The 22,011-nt window shown below is 28.1% G+C and overlaps 1 protein-coding gene across 1 annotated transcript in view; it reads right to left on the bottom strand.

Moving 5' to 3' along the window:
- LOC111626596 (chromodomain-helicase-DNA-binding protein Mi-2 homolog) overlaps positions 1-22,011 on the bottom strand; it is a 176,066-nt gene that overhangs the window by 71,492 nt on the left and 82,563 nt on the right. The window contains exons 16-28 of the mRNA XM_023370031.1: positions 17,093-17,214; positions 16,890-17,007; positions 15,696-15,751; positions 14,285-14,426; positions 13,098-13,229; positions 12,492-12,609; positions 10,559-10,683; positions 10,071-10,163; positions 9,448-9,589; positions 3,822-4,218; positions 1,891-2,077; positions 772-1,020; positions 315-432 (exon numbers count right to left, since the gene is read on the bottom strand). Coding sequence (XP_023225799.1) covers positions 315-432; positions 772-1,020; positions 1,891-2,077; positions 3,822-4,218; positions 9,448-9,589; positions 10,071-10,163; positions 10,559-10,683; positions 12,492-12,609; positions 13,098-13,229; positions 14,285-14,426; positions 15,696-15,751; positions 16,890-17,007; positions 17,093-17,214 — 1,999 coding nt within the window. The remainder of the gene's footprint in view (positions 1-314; positions 433-771; positions 1,021-1,890; positions 2,078-3,821; positions 4,219-9,447; positions 9,590-10,070; positions 10,164-10,558; positions 10,684-12,491; positions 12,610-13,097; positions 13,230-14,284; positions 14,427-15,695; positions 15,752-16,889; positions 17,008-17,092; positions 17,215-22,011) is intronic.

Here is a 22,011-nt window from a genome sequence, read left to right as displayed (position 1 = left end):
ATACTTTAGAAGTTAATCTAGTATCAAAAACGTTCAATTCAGCACGACACACAGTCCTCAGAAAAACACCACACAAAAGTGCCAGTGCTGCCAGCTAAAACACACACACATCAACAAAAAAAAATATTGGAGTAGCCCAAGATATAGCTAAAGATTGCAGTGCCACAGCACTAGTGAAAATTTAAACTTGCCGACTGGAATTCTTTCAGATAAACGACGCTCTACTGTATTTTAAAATAATCTACTTATAAATTTTCATAAAATTATAATTTATGAATTGTAAAAAGTAGCATGAAAAATATATACACACATACCATCTTTTTCTTGTTGTTCTTCCATTTCCATTGTTTCATCTTTCTCTTCTGAATCCTCCTCTTCAAGTTTAGTCTCTCTCTTTTCTCCTTCAGTTTCTGAATTAATTTCTTTTGTTTCCTAAAAAAAAAAAAAAAAATTTACAATAAATTTAATTAAAATTACATCTACTGTATAAAATTTAACTGTAACTTAACTTTTAGTAGAAATTAATTACTTAGTGAATAAATGTTTAAACATATATTTTTTAATGTAACTCAGAAGGCTTAAAAATAAAAAATTTAACTTTTAAATATTTATAATTTTAAATTTCTAATAGCTATTATTAAGTATAGTTTACGTAAGTTGTTAATTAGTTTTTTACTGACAAAAGAAATGTATTATCTAATTTTATAATTTTTGATGTATCAAATTATTTTCTTATTCTAAATTCTAAGTACAAAGTCTAAAAATACATACGTTTACATTTTCTTCCATTTTTATAGATTTATCTTCTTCATCTTTTCCACCTTCTTCAGTTATGGGAGCGGGAGTAGGTGCGGGAGTAGATGCAGGAGTCGATGCTTTACTATCATTTGGTGTCGAAATTGTCTGACCTAACCCAGGAATCATTGGGGAAATTACTTGATTTCCATCACCACCACTTCTTGATTGTAGATCTTCTGCTGGCATACTCCAAAGTCCATTTATGTGCTCAAATTCTTGGACCTAAATTAAACACAGAATATTGAAATTTTGACAAATACCAGATACAAATACTTTTTACATTTGAATTCAAATTATATTAAAGGGTTATCAGAAAATAAACAGTTATATTTCTGAATTAATCAGTTCACCTTATTAACATTCATATGAATATGCTTCAAACCTATAGAATTTCTCCAAAATCAAAATAATTTTTGACTTTGTAAATCAAGTTTCCACAATTTCTTTACAAGTAGAGGATTCTCATAGATCTCTAGGATAAAGAAATAAATAGCTGAAATTTTGTTTTAGGTAACATTTTATTGGTATTTGTGTTGTGAAGTTATAAATCCAAACATTTATTATGCTTATTTGCAATTCAAATTGCTGATTATCTAGTTAGAAACTGCATTATAGTTCAGCAAGTATTTTCATACAGCAATTAATTGCAGTTTGCTTCTATAACATTTTCAAAGCAGTTTTTACCTAATGACAAACCATCAGAAATTCAAGAAAATAATAATTGGTCATTAGTTTGTGAATTCAATTCAATTGTCAATTCCTACATGCCTACTTGATGATGATAGTAGAAGGTAAAAAACTGAAGTAGTGTATTAATAACCCTATTTAATAATAATAAACCAAAAAATTTGACATATCATTGTCATAATAAAATCTCAAGATAAGCCAATTTAGTCAGAAAATAAAAATTACAACAACCATTATATTTAACTTTGCTAATTGCATTCTAGAAATCTACAGATTATAACTAGTTTATAAAGATCTTGTAAATCATAACTAAAATGAATACACTTGGTTAAATTACAGATACTGAATATATAATAATAAAATTAAATGCATGGAACTTCCATTAAAATATTTATAACTACGTACCTTTTTCCTAATAAGAGACATCACACCTATACGAGTAAGTACATGTTGACGAGATAAACCTTCTCTAGGAACACCGTCAGCAAATGTTTCGGAATTATCTGCTCCCGGCTCGCACAAATGGCGCATAAATAAAGAAACGTAAGCTTTGAAATTCTTTTCAGACTTTCCTCGCAAGTCTCTAACCAGCCTAAGAAAACAAAAAATTGGATTTGACATTTTATTACAATATTTAACATAAAATTAAAAATATGCAACAGATTAAAGCAATAAACTGAATTAAAATAAATATGAAATATTAGAGAAGATTCACATTCTTTCTATTTGTAGCATTATTGTAAGATCAGTAATAATTTAATTTTACACACAAACACTAAAAATATAAATATTAAGTATGCTAATGTGTAATGCATGATGACAATCTCCAGGTCCTACATAATTATTTAAAAATAAAATTATATTTTAATAATAAACTTCCTCATAGTAAGGATCTTTTCATGTAACCAGTNGGCTGTGATTGGATCATGTATTTAAGTGACTCGTACAACATAGAATTCATATAACACGGAACATATCTACCATGTTATAGGGGTCTACTGTATTACTATGATATTAAATTTTTTATGGAAAAATTGTGTTATGAAAAAGTTATAAGATTGTCATAAAAATTCATTACCATTAGATTAGATGAAGTTACAATGATCTTACACAAATGTGTATAAACACAATATTACTAATATAAAAGCGTGTGTTTGTATTAGCTATAGAAAAAACGTTTTATCAATTTCAAAATCGATCACACTTATGTTGCAGTGACATCAGTGACCATATGACATTTGTGCTTGGCAAAGAAATTTCCCTAAAGTTGCATTTTTACATATTTTGGCAAATAGCATATTTTAAACTTACTTCATTAAATTTAAATAAAGGATGGCCTTTATAAAGGTTGAAAAAGTTTGTTTTCAGTAAATGTTTTTGTTCTCTTAACTGCATTATGGTTTTGAGGTGTCCTTATATCACATTTAAACTTTAAAAATGATAACTGCACCATGTCATTTCTATAACAAATTTTTAAAAAAAATCTTTCCATAGGGAACCCATGATGCTCTATTATCCAATTAGAAGAAACAACCTAACAAGCCTGTTATTTAGAAAGTTATTGCTCATTGAATTAACATATGCAGAATTAATCTTTGTTTAATCAATGCGGAATTAAAAGACTTATTCTTTTTTTTTTGGACAAAATAAAGCCTAGGGGAAAGCACAAGAGTAAAATTGGGCAGGTAAATTCTAAATCTAAAAGATTAAGAACAACTGAGACCCTGAAGGCCATTGACTTGAACAATGTCAAGTAAAAATGGCTTTGTTAAGGGCTGCAGAAAAGCATAACATCAAGCTTGACTTGAAGCTCTTCTCAATTCTTCAATCTCTATTTCCTCATAAAAATATTCCATCATGCTTGATGGGAGAATTTCTAGTTTATTAATACTATTAATTATTTTGTTGTTTTTCCATGAAAACATTTTAATTTACTTCATGTATATATCCATTTTGTCTAACGTATTATTTTTATTAAAACTAATTTTTTTTTAACTTTTAGATGTGGAAACATTATTAAATTTACTATGCAATATCTAATATAAAGTCAGAGTTGCAAGTAAAATCAAAATGATACTCATTATTCATTGTTTAGTAATTTAGATACTTTAAATATTGTTCTTTTATCAATTAATCTTTAAAGATTTATGATACTGTATAAAGAATCAATAAAACATTAACATTTGTGAATTTTGTATTTAAGTTAGTAGCATATTTAAGTTTTATATAAATTAAAATTGTATCAGCATTAATTAAATTAATTTACTTAAAAAAATATATTAAGTATATCATTTCATATATTACTATGATATATTATTTTAAGTAATTATGTGAACCATTTTAATGAAAACCTACCCGATGGTACAGAAAATTCTGAATTATAATCAGATAAGTTATCTTGCCACGTCGAATCGTCCTGCGGTCCCATCGCATCATTATAATTAACTTGTTTACGAACTCTCTTTCCTTTACCGAGAGAACGAGCCATATCTTCTTGCTGCTGTTCATAGTGATGCCTAAGAAGCTTTTCCCAATATGCAGGATCTGCCGATTCAACTTCTTGTTTTAAAATTTCAGTCTCTGGTTCTTTTTCTTCTGCTTCCTTTGTTACATAAGCAGCAACTTTGAAAGAACTTAAGTATTCGTTTGCCCACAATTCTTTCTGTTCAATTCCCTCTTTTGTACGATCTAATAATCCATCAATGGCTTTTTCGTCGTAATGAATAAGATCCTCTGTAAGATAAAATTTATTGCATTATTAACAATAGCTACACCAAAAATTAATACTCCGATTCTATTAACGTTACAAATTAAATTCAAAGTGAATAATTTAAATAAATAATTATTATATATATATAGCAATACCATATTACTTTGAATATAAACCACCCTGGAATTTACACTGCAGCAGGAGTTTAATTAATTAATTAAAATTGGAAAAAAAAATAAATATGATTTTATATATATGATTTGAGTCAATTGCAGGGCGTCTTCCTTTTTTTAGGCTCGGAGAATGATTTTCACAAAACATTTCCTTCATGGCTTCAACAATGCACACTCTCTTCAGCCATAAATCTTTTACCAGCTGTGCAATTTCCAATTTCTTCAATGCACAATATAACTTTTCTTTTGAATTCAGCATAATATGTAATGTTTTTCCATTATTGGTGAGTATGGGTAACAAAAAAAAATTAAAATCCAATTCTACACAGCTGCTATCAAACAGCAACGGCATTAAATCAGAGTGCAAATGGGAAATCACCAAATAAACCGCTATCAACTATCGTAATACTACATGCACGTATAGACTATAAATCAAAGACCCGCTTGTTCAGAAGTGGGAAATTGGCAGAAATAAGTTAAAATATTTGCTTTGAATTTAACTGCACCCTAATTTTAGACCTTAAAAATTGTAATAAAAAGTTCAGTTTAAATTCGAAGTAATAAGGTATATTTGTTTATTTCTTACACTGCATATTATTTCTCCAAATGCAATTTAAGAAATTATAGAAATTTATTAATTTGAATTATCAGTTATATTTTTATGTAATAAAAAGAAATGTTGAAATGTGCAAAACAATATAAATTTAATATTTACTGTGAATTGAGGTAAGATTATAAAATAAAATGTCTCTCTACGGTTGTGGCAAATTATTTCAACTTTTGTATAAAGCATTTATTAATTATGATTATTTAAAATTTTGTATATAGTTTCATAACTGTTATACAAACATTTCTTATTTATCAAATTTTTATAAATATACACAAGTCACTTTTGCCTCATGGATATTCTCATACTTTCAAGTTGCTAACTATAAAATATAATTAATGTAATAACTATAATTAATTAATCATAGAAGCATCAACTTTTACCCATTCAAATGTCTTACCCATATCAAAATATTTAACAACTAGATTATTTCAAATGATCAATCTGAAAATGAAACTTATTCAATTTACTGATTGTATTTTTAATTGTTTTTTAAATGCAGTTGGTCAATAAAATTCTCTTGCTGCACTGCAGTTATTCCTGTACTTTTCAACCAGCAATACAAAGTATTTCAGCATAATTATTTTCATTAAATCTATACCTAACAGTTATTATACAGGAGAAAAATCTCACTTAAATACATGTTTTTAATGTCAGTTATTAAAAATTGTGAGTACTTTCGAAGACAGCCTTTATCATCAAATCAAAAATTAAACAAGTTTTAAACTTATTCTTACAACTTTTGTTTGATTTTTTGCCTGAGATGAAGGCTGTGTTTTTGAAAGTATTCACAATTTTTAATAAATACGTTTTTAATGTCAGTTAAGTGAGATTTTTCTCCTTTATAACGATTCAGGCATGAAGTGAAAATTGTTTTTGTCAGTTATTAGCAAGGAGACCCCTAAAAAGTGCTTTTTTATGTTGATGAACATCAGACTGTTGTGGCTAAGAAAGTGGGCACCGCTTTGGTTCCTGTTAAGGTGTCACAAGAATAGACTCATCCGTAGGTGTATTTCCACTATGTACAACACTTTCCTGCAGCATGTTTCTTCTTTCTTGCCCCACATGGAGCAGAATCTCTTGACAAATTTGATTAAGAACAAGCAAAAGATGATTGCAGAATCTGAGCAAAGATTTTATGTAACTCATTTATCCTTTTCAAAAGTGTGTAGGCTGGAGAGTGTGTGTGAACAGCTAAACAAGATAAGATACAGTGCCAACAAGAAAATGTATGAAACAAGGAGGAGCTTACACAACAAATTTCATTGGTTGTCTAATTCCACCTGGTGTAAGCATAGAGTTCTGATGGAGGTTCATTATTGCAACTTTACATCTGTATCGGGGCAGGATGGAGTTCATGGTGTCCTATCACAAGGACCAAAGTTTATTCCTACTTCAAAGAGGAATTATTCTCAATTAATCCCACCCATTATACTTGCTGTAAAGACTAATCAGTGTGTGAAGCTGCAGGCTAAGTTGGAGCTGTCCCTTTTTCAAAAATTGCTTCACAGCAGAATTTGCAAGTTACATCATTGCCAGATCCTCAAAAGACACACTTTGTTAAACTACTTCCTTCCAGTAATTGTTTACGGTTATTAATTTCAGACAAAGATAAGAAGTTTGTTATTTGAAATGGTGATGATTTTCTGGTGCAATCTAGTTCTGTAATTTTACAAGAAGATCCAACAGCAACTATCCTAAGAAAGACTCGGGTGCTCACACTTCCAACCTCATTACCAGGTCTTCATAATATTCTATCAAATGTAGCATGCCCTAGACTGTTTTTTGATGACAAGACACACAAACTGCTATAGCCACTGTGCCCACCAGTTAAAAAGTGCTTCCATCCAACATTTTATTTAGAGAAGACATTTGCCAACATTATTACATCTTTAATGCCTACTTCTAGTTTTGTAGCTAGCTCTACACTCAATGCCAAGACAAGCATCATTAATAAACTTGCCTCTATTCCCACAAGCATGTATCAATTTTATAAGATTGAAGTAATATCTTTGAATCCATCTGTACCACATTTTGATGCAGTAATTCTTGCAAATGCCTTTTTCCTTAGGACTGGCCACTCTGTACCCCAGGTATTGGATATGAGAGAAGCATTTTTTTTTTAATTGTAATTATTTTCATATAATATAAAATAATTATTTTCAATTTAGAGGCACCATTTACAAATAGAAGCATGGTTTACTTATGGGCCCTCACCTCTGTATTGCTCTTGCAGAACTTATCATCATGAGAAATGTTGAGTTTAGAGTTTTTAGTTCCCCCATTGGCTATTCACTACCCATTTGTATATCTATGTTATGTAGATCAGTGGTCCCCAACCCCCGGGCCGGTATCAGTCCGTGGATAAAATGGTACCGGGCCATCCAAAGAACATTAAATTACTGGTATTTCCATTTTATTTACTATGGTATATTTCTCTCGGGTTTGTGCGACTTTTAACGGACAACAGAACAACGGAATAAACTGGACATAAAAAACACACTTCAGGTGTCATTGTCTCCAATTACACCCATATGGAACCGTCTTGTTGCAAAAAAACAAGCTCAGGGTTCTCATTGATTTAGTGATCTAGTGAGTTAAAATGTTAAATCTCATTATATTCATTTTTTGGTGTAACTGTATTTTATTTTGAAGGCATGTTTAAATACAATTAAATTAAAATTATTAAATTAAATCAATCTAAAATATAAACAATCAACGTTCCCCCTCGGTGGGTCACGGTAAAATATCAAACGTTGACCAGTCCGTGGCGATAAAAAGGTTGAGGACCGCTGATGTAGATGATATCTTGTTTGCTTGGGATGACTCTGAGAAAGAGTTGTACATCTTCATAGATATGTTATCTTCTATCTATACAACAATTAATTTCTCTGTTGAGCAAGAACAAGGTGAGGAGATGTCCCTTTTAGACTTACTCATTCACAGAGTACCTGCCAGGCTTATGTTTTTTGTCCATCACAAGACTAGTACATTACAACAAATCGTCCCTACTACTACCTTTCCATGCTTTATAAATTCTGTTATTTCAGCTCTCATATATAGAGCATTCTTAGTTCCATCCACCCAAATATATATATATATATATATATACAAAGAGATGCAAATTATAAGGTCTGTTCAAAAAGTTCCAGAACTTTGTGTTTCCACTTTTTGAAACAGTCTGGAATGCTTCTTCCTGAATGGTCGTAAGCTCATCCATCAAATTTTTCTTTATCTCTGGAACGGTGGCAAATCTTTTTTCCTTTGAGCAGGATTTTTAATTTGTGAAACAGGAAAAAGTTGCATGGGGCTAGGTCAGGTGAGTACGGTGGGTGGGGAAGCACAGTGGTCTTGTTTTTGGCCAAAAGCTCACGAGTTCTGAGGGATGAATGAGCCGGCACATTGTCATTGTGGGGGGAAAAAATCATTCGCTGCTCCTCCAAAGTTTGGGGCGTTTTCACATGATTTTGTCTCTTAGTTATTTCATAACCCTCAGGTAGTACTCCATGTTAACTGTATGACCTGTAAGTAGGTATTCATGATGCACAACCCCCTTCGCACAAAAAAAAAAAAAAAACGGTCAACAACATCTTAAAATTTGAATGAACTTATCAAGATTTTTTGGGGCAGGGAACGTTTCACCCACCTGTTGTGAAGATTGCACTTTTGTTTCAATGTCATATCCATAAACTCATGACTCATCATCTGTTATGATCCTGGACAAGGTTTCATCCTCTTCAGCTCGATCAAACAGTTCCTGACAGATTTGAACTCAAAGTTGTTTCTGGTCTGCTGTCATCAGGCGAAGCACAAATTTGGCAGCAACTCGATGCATCCTCAATTTTTCAGTCAGGATTTCATAGCACGAATCAATCGAGATGCCACACTCTTCTGCAATTTCCCTGACAGTCAAACATTGATTTGCATGAACGAGATCATTCGCTTTCTCGATGTGGGGTCATCAGTTGACGTTGATGGTCGCCCGGAATGCTCATTGTCTTCCACTGATTGTTTTCTTTCTTGAACCAGGTAAACCACTCATAACACGTAGTAAGTTTCATAGCATCCTCACCATAAGACTTGGTAATCAACTCAAAAGTTTCCACGAAAGATTTCCTGAATTTTACACAAAATCTCACAGAACAATGCTGCTCCTTCAAAGAGCTCATTTCCGTGGATCCAATTTTTCTCCGAACCCTGAGAACACCCCTTCACACAAATGGCCATAACTAATCACCAAAACAAGATATCAACAAATGGATTGAAGGAGGTTACTCAGATGGCTTCCATGGACACAACACCTCCAAGCAGATTAAAAAATAACCAACTGGAAATGCACTATTCAAAACTTTTTGAATAGACCTCGTATATTAGACACAGTATGCAAAACAAGATTTTTCCCGAGACAATTCCCTAGCAAAATTTAAGTGTATGTTGTAAATACAGAAAAAATTCAATACCTTTAAGCTTACCTTTGCCGTCATCATCTTTAAATAATTGTTCGGTACCGAACCTTAATATATCGTCTAATTCTTGTTTAGACATTGTGTTTGCTCTGCTTCCTAGTCCAGGTCGTACTACTAAATGAGTCAACATCATTTTCTTTTTAGCCACCTAAACATTATTATAAATAAAATTCTAAGATGTCAAATTTTGAATAAGCAATTTAAAAAAAGATCACATCAGAATAAAATTATTTGTAATGCATTTAATTGGACAAATTTAATAAACGCAAATTAATTAATTTCCAATTACAAATATAATACTGCATTCCAGAAGTAATTTTAAGATGGATTTATGGCAAAATATTTATGTCAATCAATATATTTGGAAGCTGTACCTTGTACAATTTTTCTACACCCTTTTCAATATTAATTGCATTTTCCTAATTTTAGTACTTAAAAATGACAATTTAAGAAGATAAACAGTATACAATATTTCTGAAAACTCCATTCAGTCATAATTCCTATTCTCTATACCTCACGTAATGAAATTTTATTAAATACTAAAATTACTACTGGATAATCTAATTATCTCTAAAATTCAGAAGAGCTAGATAAAGAAATTAATTATTTTAAATAATAAAAATAGTCACCTGTGTAATACGTTCTTCTACAGATGCCCTTGTCACAAACCGATATATCATAACCTTATTTGCTTGACCTATTCTATGAGCACGACTAAATGCCTAAAAAAATAATAAAATTAAAATTTTATTTATGAAAAACTTTGATAGTATTTTTCATGATTATGCAAAAATTCTCTGCAAAAATTTATGTAACACTGTGTTAGAATCATCCTCCAAAAGATATAAATGTAATTAGTTAAAATGAAATAATTTAGTTTCACGAACTTTATCATAAAATAAATTTTTCTACTAAAATAAGATAGTTTAAATTACTTTTGTAATTTAAATTACAATAAACAAGTTAAAAACAATTTCAATTTCATTTCAAAAGAGTAAATAAAGCAAATTAAAAGAGTTTAAAGACTTCTAAGAACTTGCTGCTGAAAGTCAATTTAAAAACAAAATAATGGATAATAGTTAGATCATCTAAAAATCTAGTTCATAAATTTAAATACCTGAATATCGTTGTGTGGATTCCAATCAGAATCATAAATTACAACTGTGTCAGCAGTTGCTAAATTAATTCCTAAACCACCTGCTCTGGTTGAAAGTAAAAAACAAAATTGCTGTGCTCCAGGTGCTACAAAATAAATTTTACCTCATTATTATTAATACATATAAGTTTTTAAAGTAAAATTAAAGCATTAATATATTTTTGAAATATTAAATACATAAATTTATTAAATGTGAAAAACAAGCAGCTAGAATAATTTTATTTATTGTGTTTTAAAAATAATAAAACATGTATATGCCTCAAAAAACCTGTAAAAGTTTATTGGAAAAAAAATAATAAATTAGAAAGTAGACTTTAGTCATGTGCAATTTATTCACACTAACACATGAAATAAGACAGAATCAGAATAAAAATCTATTTTCCCCCACTTAGTCTCCTAGATAATTCAAACGCTTACCTTAAAATGCACCAATTTTTTTGTCTTGCAAAGGCAATGAAATTTTGTAATTAGAAAATATTTTGCATGTTACTTAGAACTTGGCAACCACCAAAAGCTTGAGCCAAACAATGTCACTTACTGCCAGTCTGAACTATATGGTCAATAATTTGGTAATATTTCTGCATATTCCATCTCAACTTTGTCACAGATGTTTTACTCAAAGAAACTAGATAATACCACAAATNTTTGTAATACTCATTACAGGTCTACAGTCCAAACAATCATGTATAATTTTAATGTATTCTGGTTATTTAATTAATCAATACACTGAAATAGTTCACAATTGGCACTGACACAATAAAAAACACCTTACGTACTTACTCCAAATGGAATAAGTACATAAGGTGTTTTTTGTGTGTCAGTGTCAGTTGTATTCCAATTTTTTCTAAATTTATCATAACTTGATAGATGATTTTAAAATTTAACACTTTTCATACATTTTTACAGTAATAAATGTAAATGATTCTAAACTTAGAAAAAGTTGTGTATTTGAATTTAAAAACACATTCACTTAAGATTACAATGTAAACATTTTGATTTAATAAAGTGGCCAGTAAAATAGAATTGTTTAATTTAAAAAAAACTTCAGTTACTTAATTATAAACATTTTTTATATTAACATTCTGTGTTATAACTTTTTCAAAATACTTTATTAAAATTTATACATCAGAAAGAAGACAATACACATGAATGCTTTCAATCAAAAATTTTTATAACTATTATAAAACGTATTGTATTGGTGTTCATTCCAGTTTCAACAATAATACATCATCAAAGTATCTGATAATGCACAGAATTACTGTAAAAGAAACTTTCTCAAAGTATAATGAAATGTAAAACTAAGTTTAAATTAAATTAATAATCAAATGATAGAGCCATCAGACTATAACTTAACCAATTAAATACACAAATATTACAAAATGTGAACCAAAATAAAGTTGCCATCTTGTAATTTAATAATTAGAATTTAATCAATTCAGAGTATTTTGAAGTAAAAGATCAATCTGCAGTGAGAAATGGGACTCAAACTTCAAATACCTGTTTACCATAAATATGCATTCTGAATTTTGCTACCCAGAGCTGTCCAATCTTTGGTAACAGAACAACAAGATAAAAGCTAGGATGCTGGAGAAAATCTACAGACAAAACTAATCAATTTCTTCCAATTTTTCTGCATTATTCAATTTCATTTTCCATCTTTCATAAATAAACAGTATTATATTCAAAATACTTTGCATGTAGTAGTCATTTCCTCCTAGAATTATATTTTAAATCTCATTCCCAAAAAACTATTATTAATTTAAAACAACTTTACGTAATTCAAAGCAAATATACTGCTGTTATTTTTAATAAATAGATATCTAATGCAGCAGCTTTGCCTTTGTCCTCTACCGTGTATTTTTACTATATAAATTTAACTACATTTAATTCTTACCATTAAATCTATCAATTGCCTCTTGTCGTTGAGTGCCTGTAACACCTCCATCTATTCTTTCATATTTGTATAGTTCGTGTTCTAAGAAGTCCTCTAAGATATCCAACATTTTAGTCATCTGTAATTAAAAAAATATAATCAATCAATAACATACAGAAAAGCACAAAATTCTTATAAAGATATAGAGAATTTTGAATAATATAATAAAAAATATAAGCAGAGAATAGATATTAAAAATATTCTTTAAAATTAGTTTAAATTTGTATGATTATTTACAATGAAAAAAATAGTAGGCATTGGCACAGTAGATCAAAACCTCATTGGTTACCCAAATTAAATCCAAAATTTATATTTTATTCTTAAATATGAAGTAACAAATATAATAAGTTGTAATATCTCCTTTTTATCATAATGAAGTTTCAATGCTGAATTACTTCAAACTGTACCTTGGCTAATCACGGATATGATATACTGTATATGGAATATATTTTATATTTTGCTGTATATTAGCAATTAAGTATCATGCAAAAATTTCAAAATAATTACAATAAAAATTAATACTTAATTTACAAAACAGAATGCAAATAATTTATTCTCATAACTTACCTGCGAAAAGATAAGCACTCTATGACCACCCGAGTGTAACTTCCTTAGCATACTTTGTAGGAGTAATAGTTTCCCGCATGCTTTAGTTAGTGCACTCCCTTCATATGCTCCATTTGGTAATTTCGGAGCTTCCTATAAATCAAAATATTTTTTATAAAATTATTATTAAAGAAATAGACAAGTTCCAAAGTGATTACTGTTGAGTAAATTCTACAGTACCACCAAAAGTAAAGTTTTATATAAAAATTTTTTAATGCGTATTATATTTCTAAGTTTTTTCAATCTTCTAAGTTTCAGATTCTTTTTGATATTATAATTATTATTAAATATTTGCATAATTATATAATATTCCCACTTTATATGTATTAACATAAAATATTCAAAAGTATAAATCTGAAAATGTTTTAAAAAATTAGAAATGAAAGCATTTAATATTTATTTATTTCTGCACATTTCTGACAATGTCAAAGTTCTCAAAAATCTAAACACTGTCTGAAATAAAAGTACCAATTTATATAAGTAATGTAAAGGCAAAATTATTTTTTGCATTACAACAATAACAACCATTTATATTAAAAAAAAAAACAATGTTTCAAATATAAATAAGCCATTCAATCTGTATTTGGCATGTGAAAGAGCTACCCTGAAATCATCATCAATGTAATATTTGAAAGTATTAGAAAGTTTTTTCTAATAATGAAAGAAGCAAATGCTGATACGATTGTTTACTTATTAATTCATCAGTAAATTTTTGATGTGACCTGCACAAATACTTTAAATAAGCCAATTTTATATTAAAAAATTACTGGCTGTTACTACAATTTATTTTCTCAATATAATGTCATTTATTAGTTTAATTAAAATCACATTAAGCTATTTTATCATCTAAATCTAACTAACTATTCAAAAAAAGAAAACTTAAAAAAACATTCACAACTTTAATTTGTTTTGAAAATGTTCAAATAACTAAACGTATTGCATATCAATGATTATAAGATTTAAACCACACATTCTTATAACATAGATTGGTTAAACATATTGTTTAAAATTTTATTTGACTGTTTTAAAATATAAAATTCAACATCCAAATAACTAAGAAATATATATTCAAGTCAGAATGACTTAAACAATAAGCTACTGATTATAATTATTGATGAACTCTCAAAATAAAAAATAAAATCTTTTACCTGTGCAGCTCCAGGAAATAAATAGGGATGATTGCAACATTTCTTTAAATCCATCATTATATTTAACAAAGAAACTTGATGTCCTCCACCCTTAGCATTTAATGCTTCAAAATTTCTTGTCAGAATAAATTTATAATATTTCCTATAAATAAAGTAAATATTCAGCATTTCTATTTATAATAAAAAGAGGAAATAAATTTTTGACACTATCATTGTAAATTTTACAACATATTCAAGGAATAATATACTAATAGTAGTATTAGGCAAAGAATGAACATACAAAATATAGAAAAACTAAAAGTATTTTAAAATTTTTACAGAATTAATTTTCTGTCTTATTTTAATATTGGAAAAACATTGTGATTATTCAGTCAATAATCTAAACTTTGTATGGTACTAATCATGCTGATCACTTAAATCACATCTAAATTCAAAAGAAGACAGTTTTATAACTAACATAGATTTTAAATTTTGTTTTATGTATAACTAAGATACAATCTATTTATTTTGAATTATTTGAAGTTGACTAATTTAAACGTATTTGTAATATTTGAAATCAGATTATTTATGACATGTATAATTTAATGCATGTTCCCAAGATAATTATATAACAGAAAAATAACTTATCTGGTGATGCTTTTACAAATTTACTTGTTCTCTTTACAGATGAAAATAGTTTGTGCCTCTACACAATATGTTCCATAAAATGACTTTTCAATTCTATCTATCAGCTATTTTAAATGGTATTAAATATAATATAATGCCAAAAAATTTTCAAGTAATTAGACTATATTAAATATTGATTAGAGAATATTACTTTGAATTCTACAGTTGGAATCAAAATCTTCCAAAGAAAATTCTGAAGAATTTTAAATGTCCAGTTTTTTACTTTTCAGTTGCAGTATAATTATTTTATTAAAAATTATTTATGTTATTGCTTGAACAATGCCAATCTGTTTTTATTCTTGAACAATTTAAAAAGTAAACACTAATGTATTGTGAAAATATATAATTTAAATAGTAACATGATAATGCTTTGCTTGAATTTTAGATGATTTCGATACTTGAATCTAAGGATATTTTTATAAGGAGAATAAAATTACTTTCATTCAACAGTTTTGACCTTTCTAGCAGATTCCCTTCCAATAACTCTAAATATTATTACCAGAAGAATTGTTAATTAAACAATTGTTTTCCCAATCAGTTTATATTGTGCAATAAGAGAATTATAACATTAACATTTAACTCAAAATGATTATTAAGGAAAAAAATAAATTATAATGTACATAATTTATATTAATGTATTAATACGAACATTATGTGACAAAACTAGTAGCTTAATCTAATTTACATTAATTTCTTCATTGCATCATATTTTCAAAAAGAAAAGCTTAAAATAAATAAGACTTACTTTTGAAGGGGAGTTAAATCCACTCTGACAATAAATTCACTTTTTGCAGGAATATTCTGAAATTTAACAAATTTTATAATGAGCTAAGTAACAACACACAAAACTTATTTGTAAAAGTAAGTTTTTTTAACTTAAAAATGAGTTTAAGCATTATATGTACATACAAGCACTTAATTCTGTGATTCACTCCTATAACAGTATTTATACTACTAACAATTAAAATTCTAAATGATAATGACTTTAATGATGAGAAGCATTAGCATTTTCTGTATTTTCTAAGATTGTTTCATTATTCTTATCTATTAATATTTATAAAGTTTATATATATAAATTTTATGAAATATGTTGAAGTTTCTAATAAATTTGGATTTTGCTGTATTTAATATAACTAAAAACAAATTAATTAGAATTAAAGGACAAAATTAATTTGAGTGAATTCAAATAATACAAAATTCTATAATTACAACTAACAAAGATTTACATAAAGTAAAAACATTATGTAAATTAAATTATATAATTTATAGTTAATAAGTAATAATTCAAGAAAGTGCCATATAAATATTTTATTTAATATATCATATAGCTGTAATATTTTGATGGAGAAAAATTGCCAACATTTTCTAATTATATATCTGAGTCAGATAAAGAATGATGACAGTGAAGTTGTTGTTATATATGAGAAATTTTCTCAATAGATCTGATTACACTAATTAAATCAACTATTCACAATCATTATTAATGTATTATCTTCTTTTTCAAATATAATTTCTATTCATTCCTGTTTCATTTTTTATTGTAAATCCAGATATGTCACAATTTTTCTTAAAAATATGCATTCTGTATATTCTTTTATCAAAATTGTTTCTTTACTCAGTTCATTAAAATCAGTACTTAATCTTGGAATGAAATACAAACGAAGATCAAGTGTTGGTTTTTTAAAGATATTTATAATTCAGCAGTTTTTCTACTCTGCTTCCTCACATTAAACTTTTCAAGTTACTTCATAAATATATGTGCTACTATAAAATACTTCAGCTTTATTATGAAGCAAAATCATAAGATTAAAAATATTTCTAAAGTAAGATTTTAGTCTAAAAGAATTAAACATTTTAGTTTAAATTGAACATTTGATAAAGGTAAGTGCAATTTCACTAATACAACTTTAAATCATTTTTAACACTACAGCAAACGTACCTTTAGAACATCCGCTTTTAAACGACGCAATAAATGTGGTCCCAGCAAATCGTGTAATTTTTTTACTTGTTCTTCTTTTGTTAAATCTGCAAATTCATTTAAGAAGCCCTGGAGATCACTACAAAAAAAATAAAACACACACAAATAATTAACATTTCATAAAAAAAAAGATTCTCAAGAAATTAGATAATTTGATAACTTACTTGAATCTGCCCGAATTTAGAAAGTTCAATAAGTGAAACAATTCTTCAAGATTATTTTGAAGAGGTGTTCCAGTTAATAAAAGCTTATAATTTATTTTATACGAATTAAGTATCCGAAAGAACTGTAAATATTAAACATTTAATATTACATTTTGGTTTTTCTAAATTAACAAAAACAAAAAGAAACTTAATTCATTAGTCAGATTTATATTGAAACACTACGGATCCAAAATGTTGAAATATTGGTAGCAGGTATTGGTTAATATTTTTAGCTGGTAATAAAACATGTAATGAAATCTGGAGTTCTAACTGATTGTACCATGAGGACTAATTTTAATTTAAGAGAATTATCAACAAAAGGCACGTGCATAGAGATTGTTTAAATAATGCTATGTAATAAGAGCAATGACATATTACATAAAATTTGCTTAGCTGATGAAGGCATCACCCCTAAGCAAATTTTAAAAACACCAAAAAATGACCCTGGTACAGATTTAGGAAACTAATTTCATTTTGGCCATTAATTTCCCCTCATTAAGTCATACTAAAATTTTATGCAATTGTGTTAATCAGTTTTTGATGCAGACTTGAAATACTTTAACTTTATGTACACCCTGTACATTATTAATATACTAAATTACTCATTCCTTAACACATTTTCACTAATATAAAATATTTGCAATTNAAACCGATATATCATAACCTTATTTGCTTGACCTATTCTATGAGCACGACTAAATGCCTAAAAAAATAATAAAATTAAAATTTTATTTATGAAAAACTTTGATAGTATTTTTCATAATTATGCAAAAATTTATGTAACACTGTGTTAGAATCATCCTCCAAAAGATATAGATATAATTAGATAAAATGAAATAATTTAGTTCCACAAACTTTATCATAGAATAAATTTTTCTACTAAAATAAGATAATTTAAATTACAAAAGTAATTTAAACTAAAATAAACAAATTAAAAACAATTTCAATTTCACTTCAAAAGAGTAAATAAAGCAAATTAAAAGAGTTTAAATACTTCTAAGAACTTGCTGCTGAAAGTCAATTTAAAAACAAAATAATGGATAATAGTTAGATCATCTAAAAATCTAGTTCATAAATTTAAATACCTGAATATCGTTGTGTGGATTCCAATCAGAATCATAAATTACAACTGTGTCAGCAGTTGCTAAATTAATTCCTAAACCACCTGCTCTGGTTGAAAGTAAAAAACAAAATTGCTGTGCTCCAGGTGCTACAAAATAAATTTTACCTCATTATTATTAATACATATAAGTTTTTAAAGTAAAATTAAAGCATTAATATATTTTTGAAATATTAAATACATAAATTTATTAAATGTGAAAAACAAGCAGCTAGAATAATTTTATTTATTGTGTTTTAAAAATAATAAAACATGTATATGCCTCAAAAAACCTGTAAGAGTTTATTGGAAAAAAAATAATAAATTAGAAAGTAGACTTTAGTCATGTGCAATTTATTCACACTAACACATGAAATAAGACAGAATCAGAATAAAAATCTATTTTCCCCCACTTAGTCTCCTAGATAATTCAAACGCTTACCTTAAAATGCACCAATTTTTTTGTCTTGCAAAGGCAATGAAATTTTGTAATTAGAAAATATTTTGCATGTTACTTAGAACTTGGCAACCACCAAAAGCTTGGGCCAAACAATGTCACTTACTGCCAGTCTGAACTATATGGTCAATAATTTGGTAATATTTCTGCATATTCCATCTCAACTTTGTCACAGATGTTTTGCTCAAAGAAACTAGATAATACCACAAATTTCCTTGAGACTATATCTCTGGACATTGTCTCCATTTCAACAACTGTAACTGTGCATCAGTAAGATAGCAGAGCTATGACAAAAAATTAACAGGCTGTATGTACTGTACATACAGCTTTGTGGGCACTATCATCATTTCAGTATAATATATACAGTGGTGCCTCGTATAACGTACTTAATCCATTCCAGGTGCATGTCCGTTAAGTGAAAAGTCCGTTATACGAAACTCATTTTCCCATAGAAATACATGTTAAAACATATAATTCATTCCGCAGCATAAAATAACTGCATTGTACCATAAAAAAATGAAAATGGAGCAGTCACCAATTATGCCGGATAGTCGAATGTTGTGAGGAGGAGGAGATGGAGAAACACTTTCTTCACACAGATACAGACTTTTTACACATTGCAGCAGGTTTCTTTTTATTGTTTTTTAATCTAAGTCAGATTCAGGAGAATCTACTGAAGCTTGCAGGGTCAACTCCTCTTGTTCCATCCTTTGTTTTTTGGCAGCTGGCTTCTTGAAAATCATGTCCAGGGTGGTCTGTTTCTCTCTTTTTTTCAACACCTGTCGGAAATGATGGGCAAGGGTATCATTGTAGAGATCCTGTTGGCCTCAGCTCTGTTTGGATAATAAGTGTTGGTAAACTCCTGAACCTCTCCCCATTTGACAAGGAAGTTTTTGTCAACTTTCACTCCTTCTGATGATTTCTTGCTTTTTTTCAATTGAAATCACCTTTCTGTTTTTTTAGAAGTCATGATTTGCACAACACTTGAATAAATGTAAATACCCTGCACTGAGGTGATGTATGTAATAAACAAGGGAGCAAGCCAAATCCCAATGGGAGCTCTGTACTTCAGATAGTATTATTAGAATATATTATTAGTATAATATATTATAAAAATAGCAGATTGTCATTGGCAAATGAGGGGAAACATCATTCGCACTTGTTCACAGAAAGTCAGTTGTTCGCCTCATGTAACTGCCAAACAGAAAGTCTGTTGTTTGCAGCCAGTCCGTTGCTCGAGTCATGTAACGGCCAAACAGTAAGTCCATTGTTTGCAGCGTACGTTATACGAGGCACCACTGTATCTTTGTAATACTCATTACAGGTCTACAGTCCAAACAATCATGTATAATTTTAATGTATTCTGGTTATTTAATTAATCAATACACTGAAATAGTTCACAATTGGCACTGACACAATAAAAAACACCTTACGTACTTACTCCAAATGGAATAAGTACATAAGGTGTTTTTTGTGTGTCAGTGTCAGTTGTATTCCAATTTTTTCTAAATTTATCATAACTTGATAGATGATTTTAAAATTTAACACTTTTCATACATTTTTACAGTAATAAATGTAAATGATTCTAAACTTAGAAAAAGTTGTGTATTTGAATTTAAAAACACATTCACTTAAGATTACAATGTAAACATTTTGATTTAATAAAGTGGCCAGTAAAATAGAATTGTTTAATTTAAAAAAAACTTCAGTTATTTAATTATAAACATTTTTTATATTAACATTCTGTGTTATAACTTTTTCAAAATACTTTATTAAAATTTATTCATCAGAAAGAAGACAATACACATGAATGCTTTCAATCAAAAATTTTTATAACTATTATAAAACGTATTGTATTGGTGTTCATTCCAGTTTCAACAATAATACATCATCAAAGTATCTGATAATGCACAGAATTACTGTAAAAGAAACTTTCTCAAAGTATAATGAAATGTAAAACTAAGTTTAAATTAAATTAATAATCAAATGATAGAGCCATCAGACTATAACTTAACCAATTAAATACACAAATATTACAAAATGTGAACCAAAATAAAGTTGCCATCTTGTAATTTAATAATTAGAATTTAATCAATTCAGAGTATTTTGAAGTAAAAGATCAATCTGCAGTGAGAAATGGGACTCAAACTTCAAATACCTGTTTACCATAAATATGCATTCTGAATTTTGCTACCCAGAGCTGTCCAATCTTTGGTAACAGAACAACAAGATAAAAGCTAGGATGCTGGAGAAAATCTACAGACAAAACTAATCAATTTCTTCCAATTTTTCTGCATTATTCAATTTCATTTTCCATCTTTCATAAATAAACAGTATTATATTCAAAATACTTTGCATGTAGTAGTCATTTCCTCCTAGAATTATATTTTAAATCTCATTCCCAAAAAACTATTATTAATTTAAAACAACTTTACGTAATTCAAAGCAAATATACTGCTGTTATTTTTAATAAATAGATATCTAATGCAGCAGCTTTGCCTTTGTCCTCTACCGTGTATTTTTACTATATAAATTTAACTACATTTAATTCTTACCATTAAATCTATCAATTGCCTCTTGTCGTTGAGTGCCTGTAACACCTCCATCTATTCTTTCATATTTGTATAGTTCGTGTTCTAAGAAGTCCTCTAAGATATCCAACATTTTAGTCATCTGTAATTAAAAAAATATAATCAATCAATAACATACAGAAAAGCACAAAATTCTTATAAAGATATAGAGAATTTTGAATAATATAATAAAAAATATAAGCAGAGAATAGATATTAAAAATATTCTTTAAAATTAGTTTAAATTTGTATGATTATTTACAATGAAAAAAATAGTAGGCATTGGCACAGTAGATCAAAACCTCATTGGTTACCCAAATTAAATCCAAAATTTATATTTTATTCTTAAATATGAAGTAACAAATATAATAAGTTGTAATATCTCCTTTTTATCATAATGAAGTTTCAATGCTGAATTACTTCAAACTGTACCTTGGCTAATCACGGATATGATATACTGTATATGGAATATATTTTATATTTTGCTGTATATTAGCAATTAAGTATCATGCAAAAATTTCAAAATAATTACAATAAAAATTAATACTTAATTTACAAAACAGAATGCAAATAATTTATTCTCATAACTTACCTGCGAAAAGATAAGCACTCTATGACCACCCGAGTGTAACTTCCTTAGCATACTTTGTAGGAGTAATAGTTTCCCGCATGCTTTAGTTAGTGCACTCCCTTCATATGCTCCATTTGGTAATTTCGGAGCTTCCTATAAATCAAAATATTTTTTATTTTTGTTA

Source organism: Centruroides sculpturatus, unplaced genomic scaffold (assembly GCF_000671375.1).
Source record: "Centruroides sculpturatus isolate CEXI.00-Female unplaced genomic scaffold, Cexi_2.0 scaffold304, whole genome shotgun sequence".
NCBI classification, from domain to species: domain Eukaryota; kingdom Metazoa; phylum Arthropoda; class Arachnida; order Scorpiones; family Buthidae; genus Centruroides; species Centruroides sculpturatus.
The sequence above is the reverse complement of the archived record's forward strand: the minus strand, read 5'-3'. Positions and strand labels throughout refer to the sequence as shown.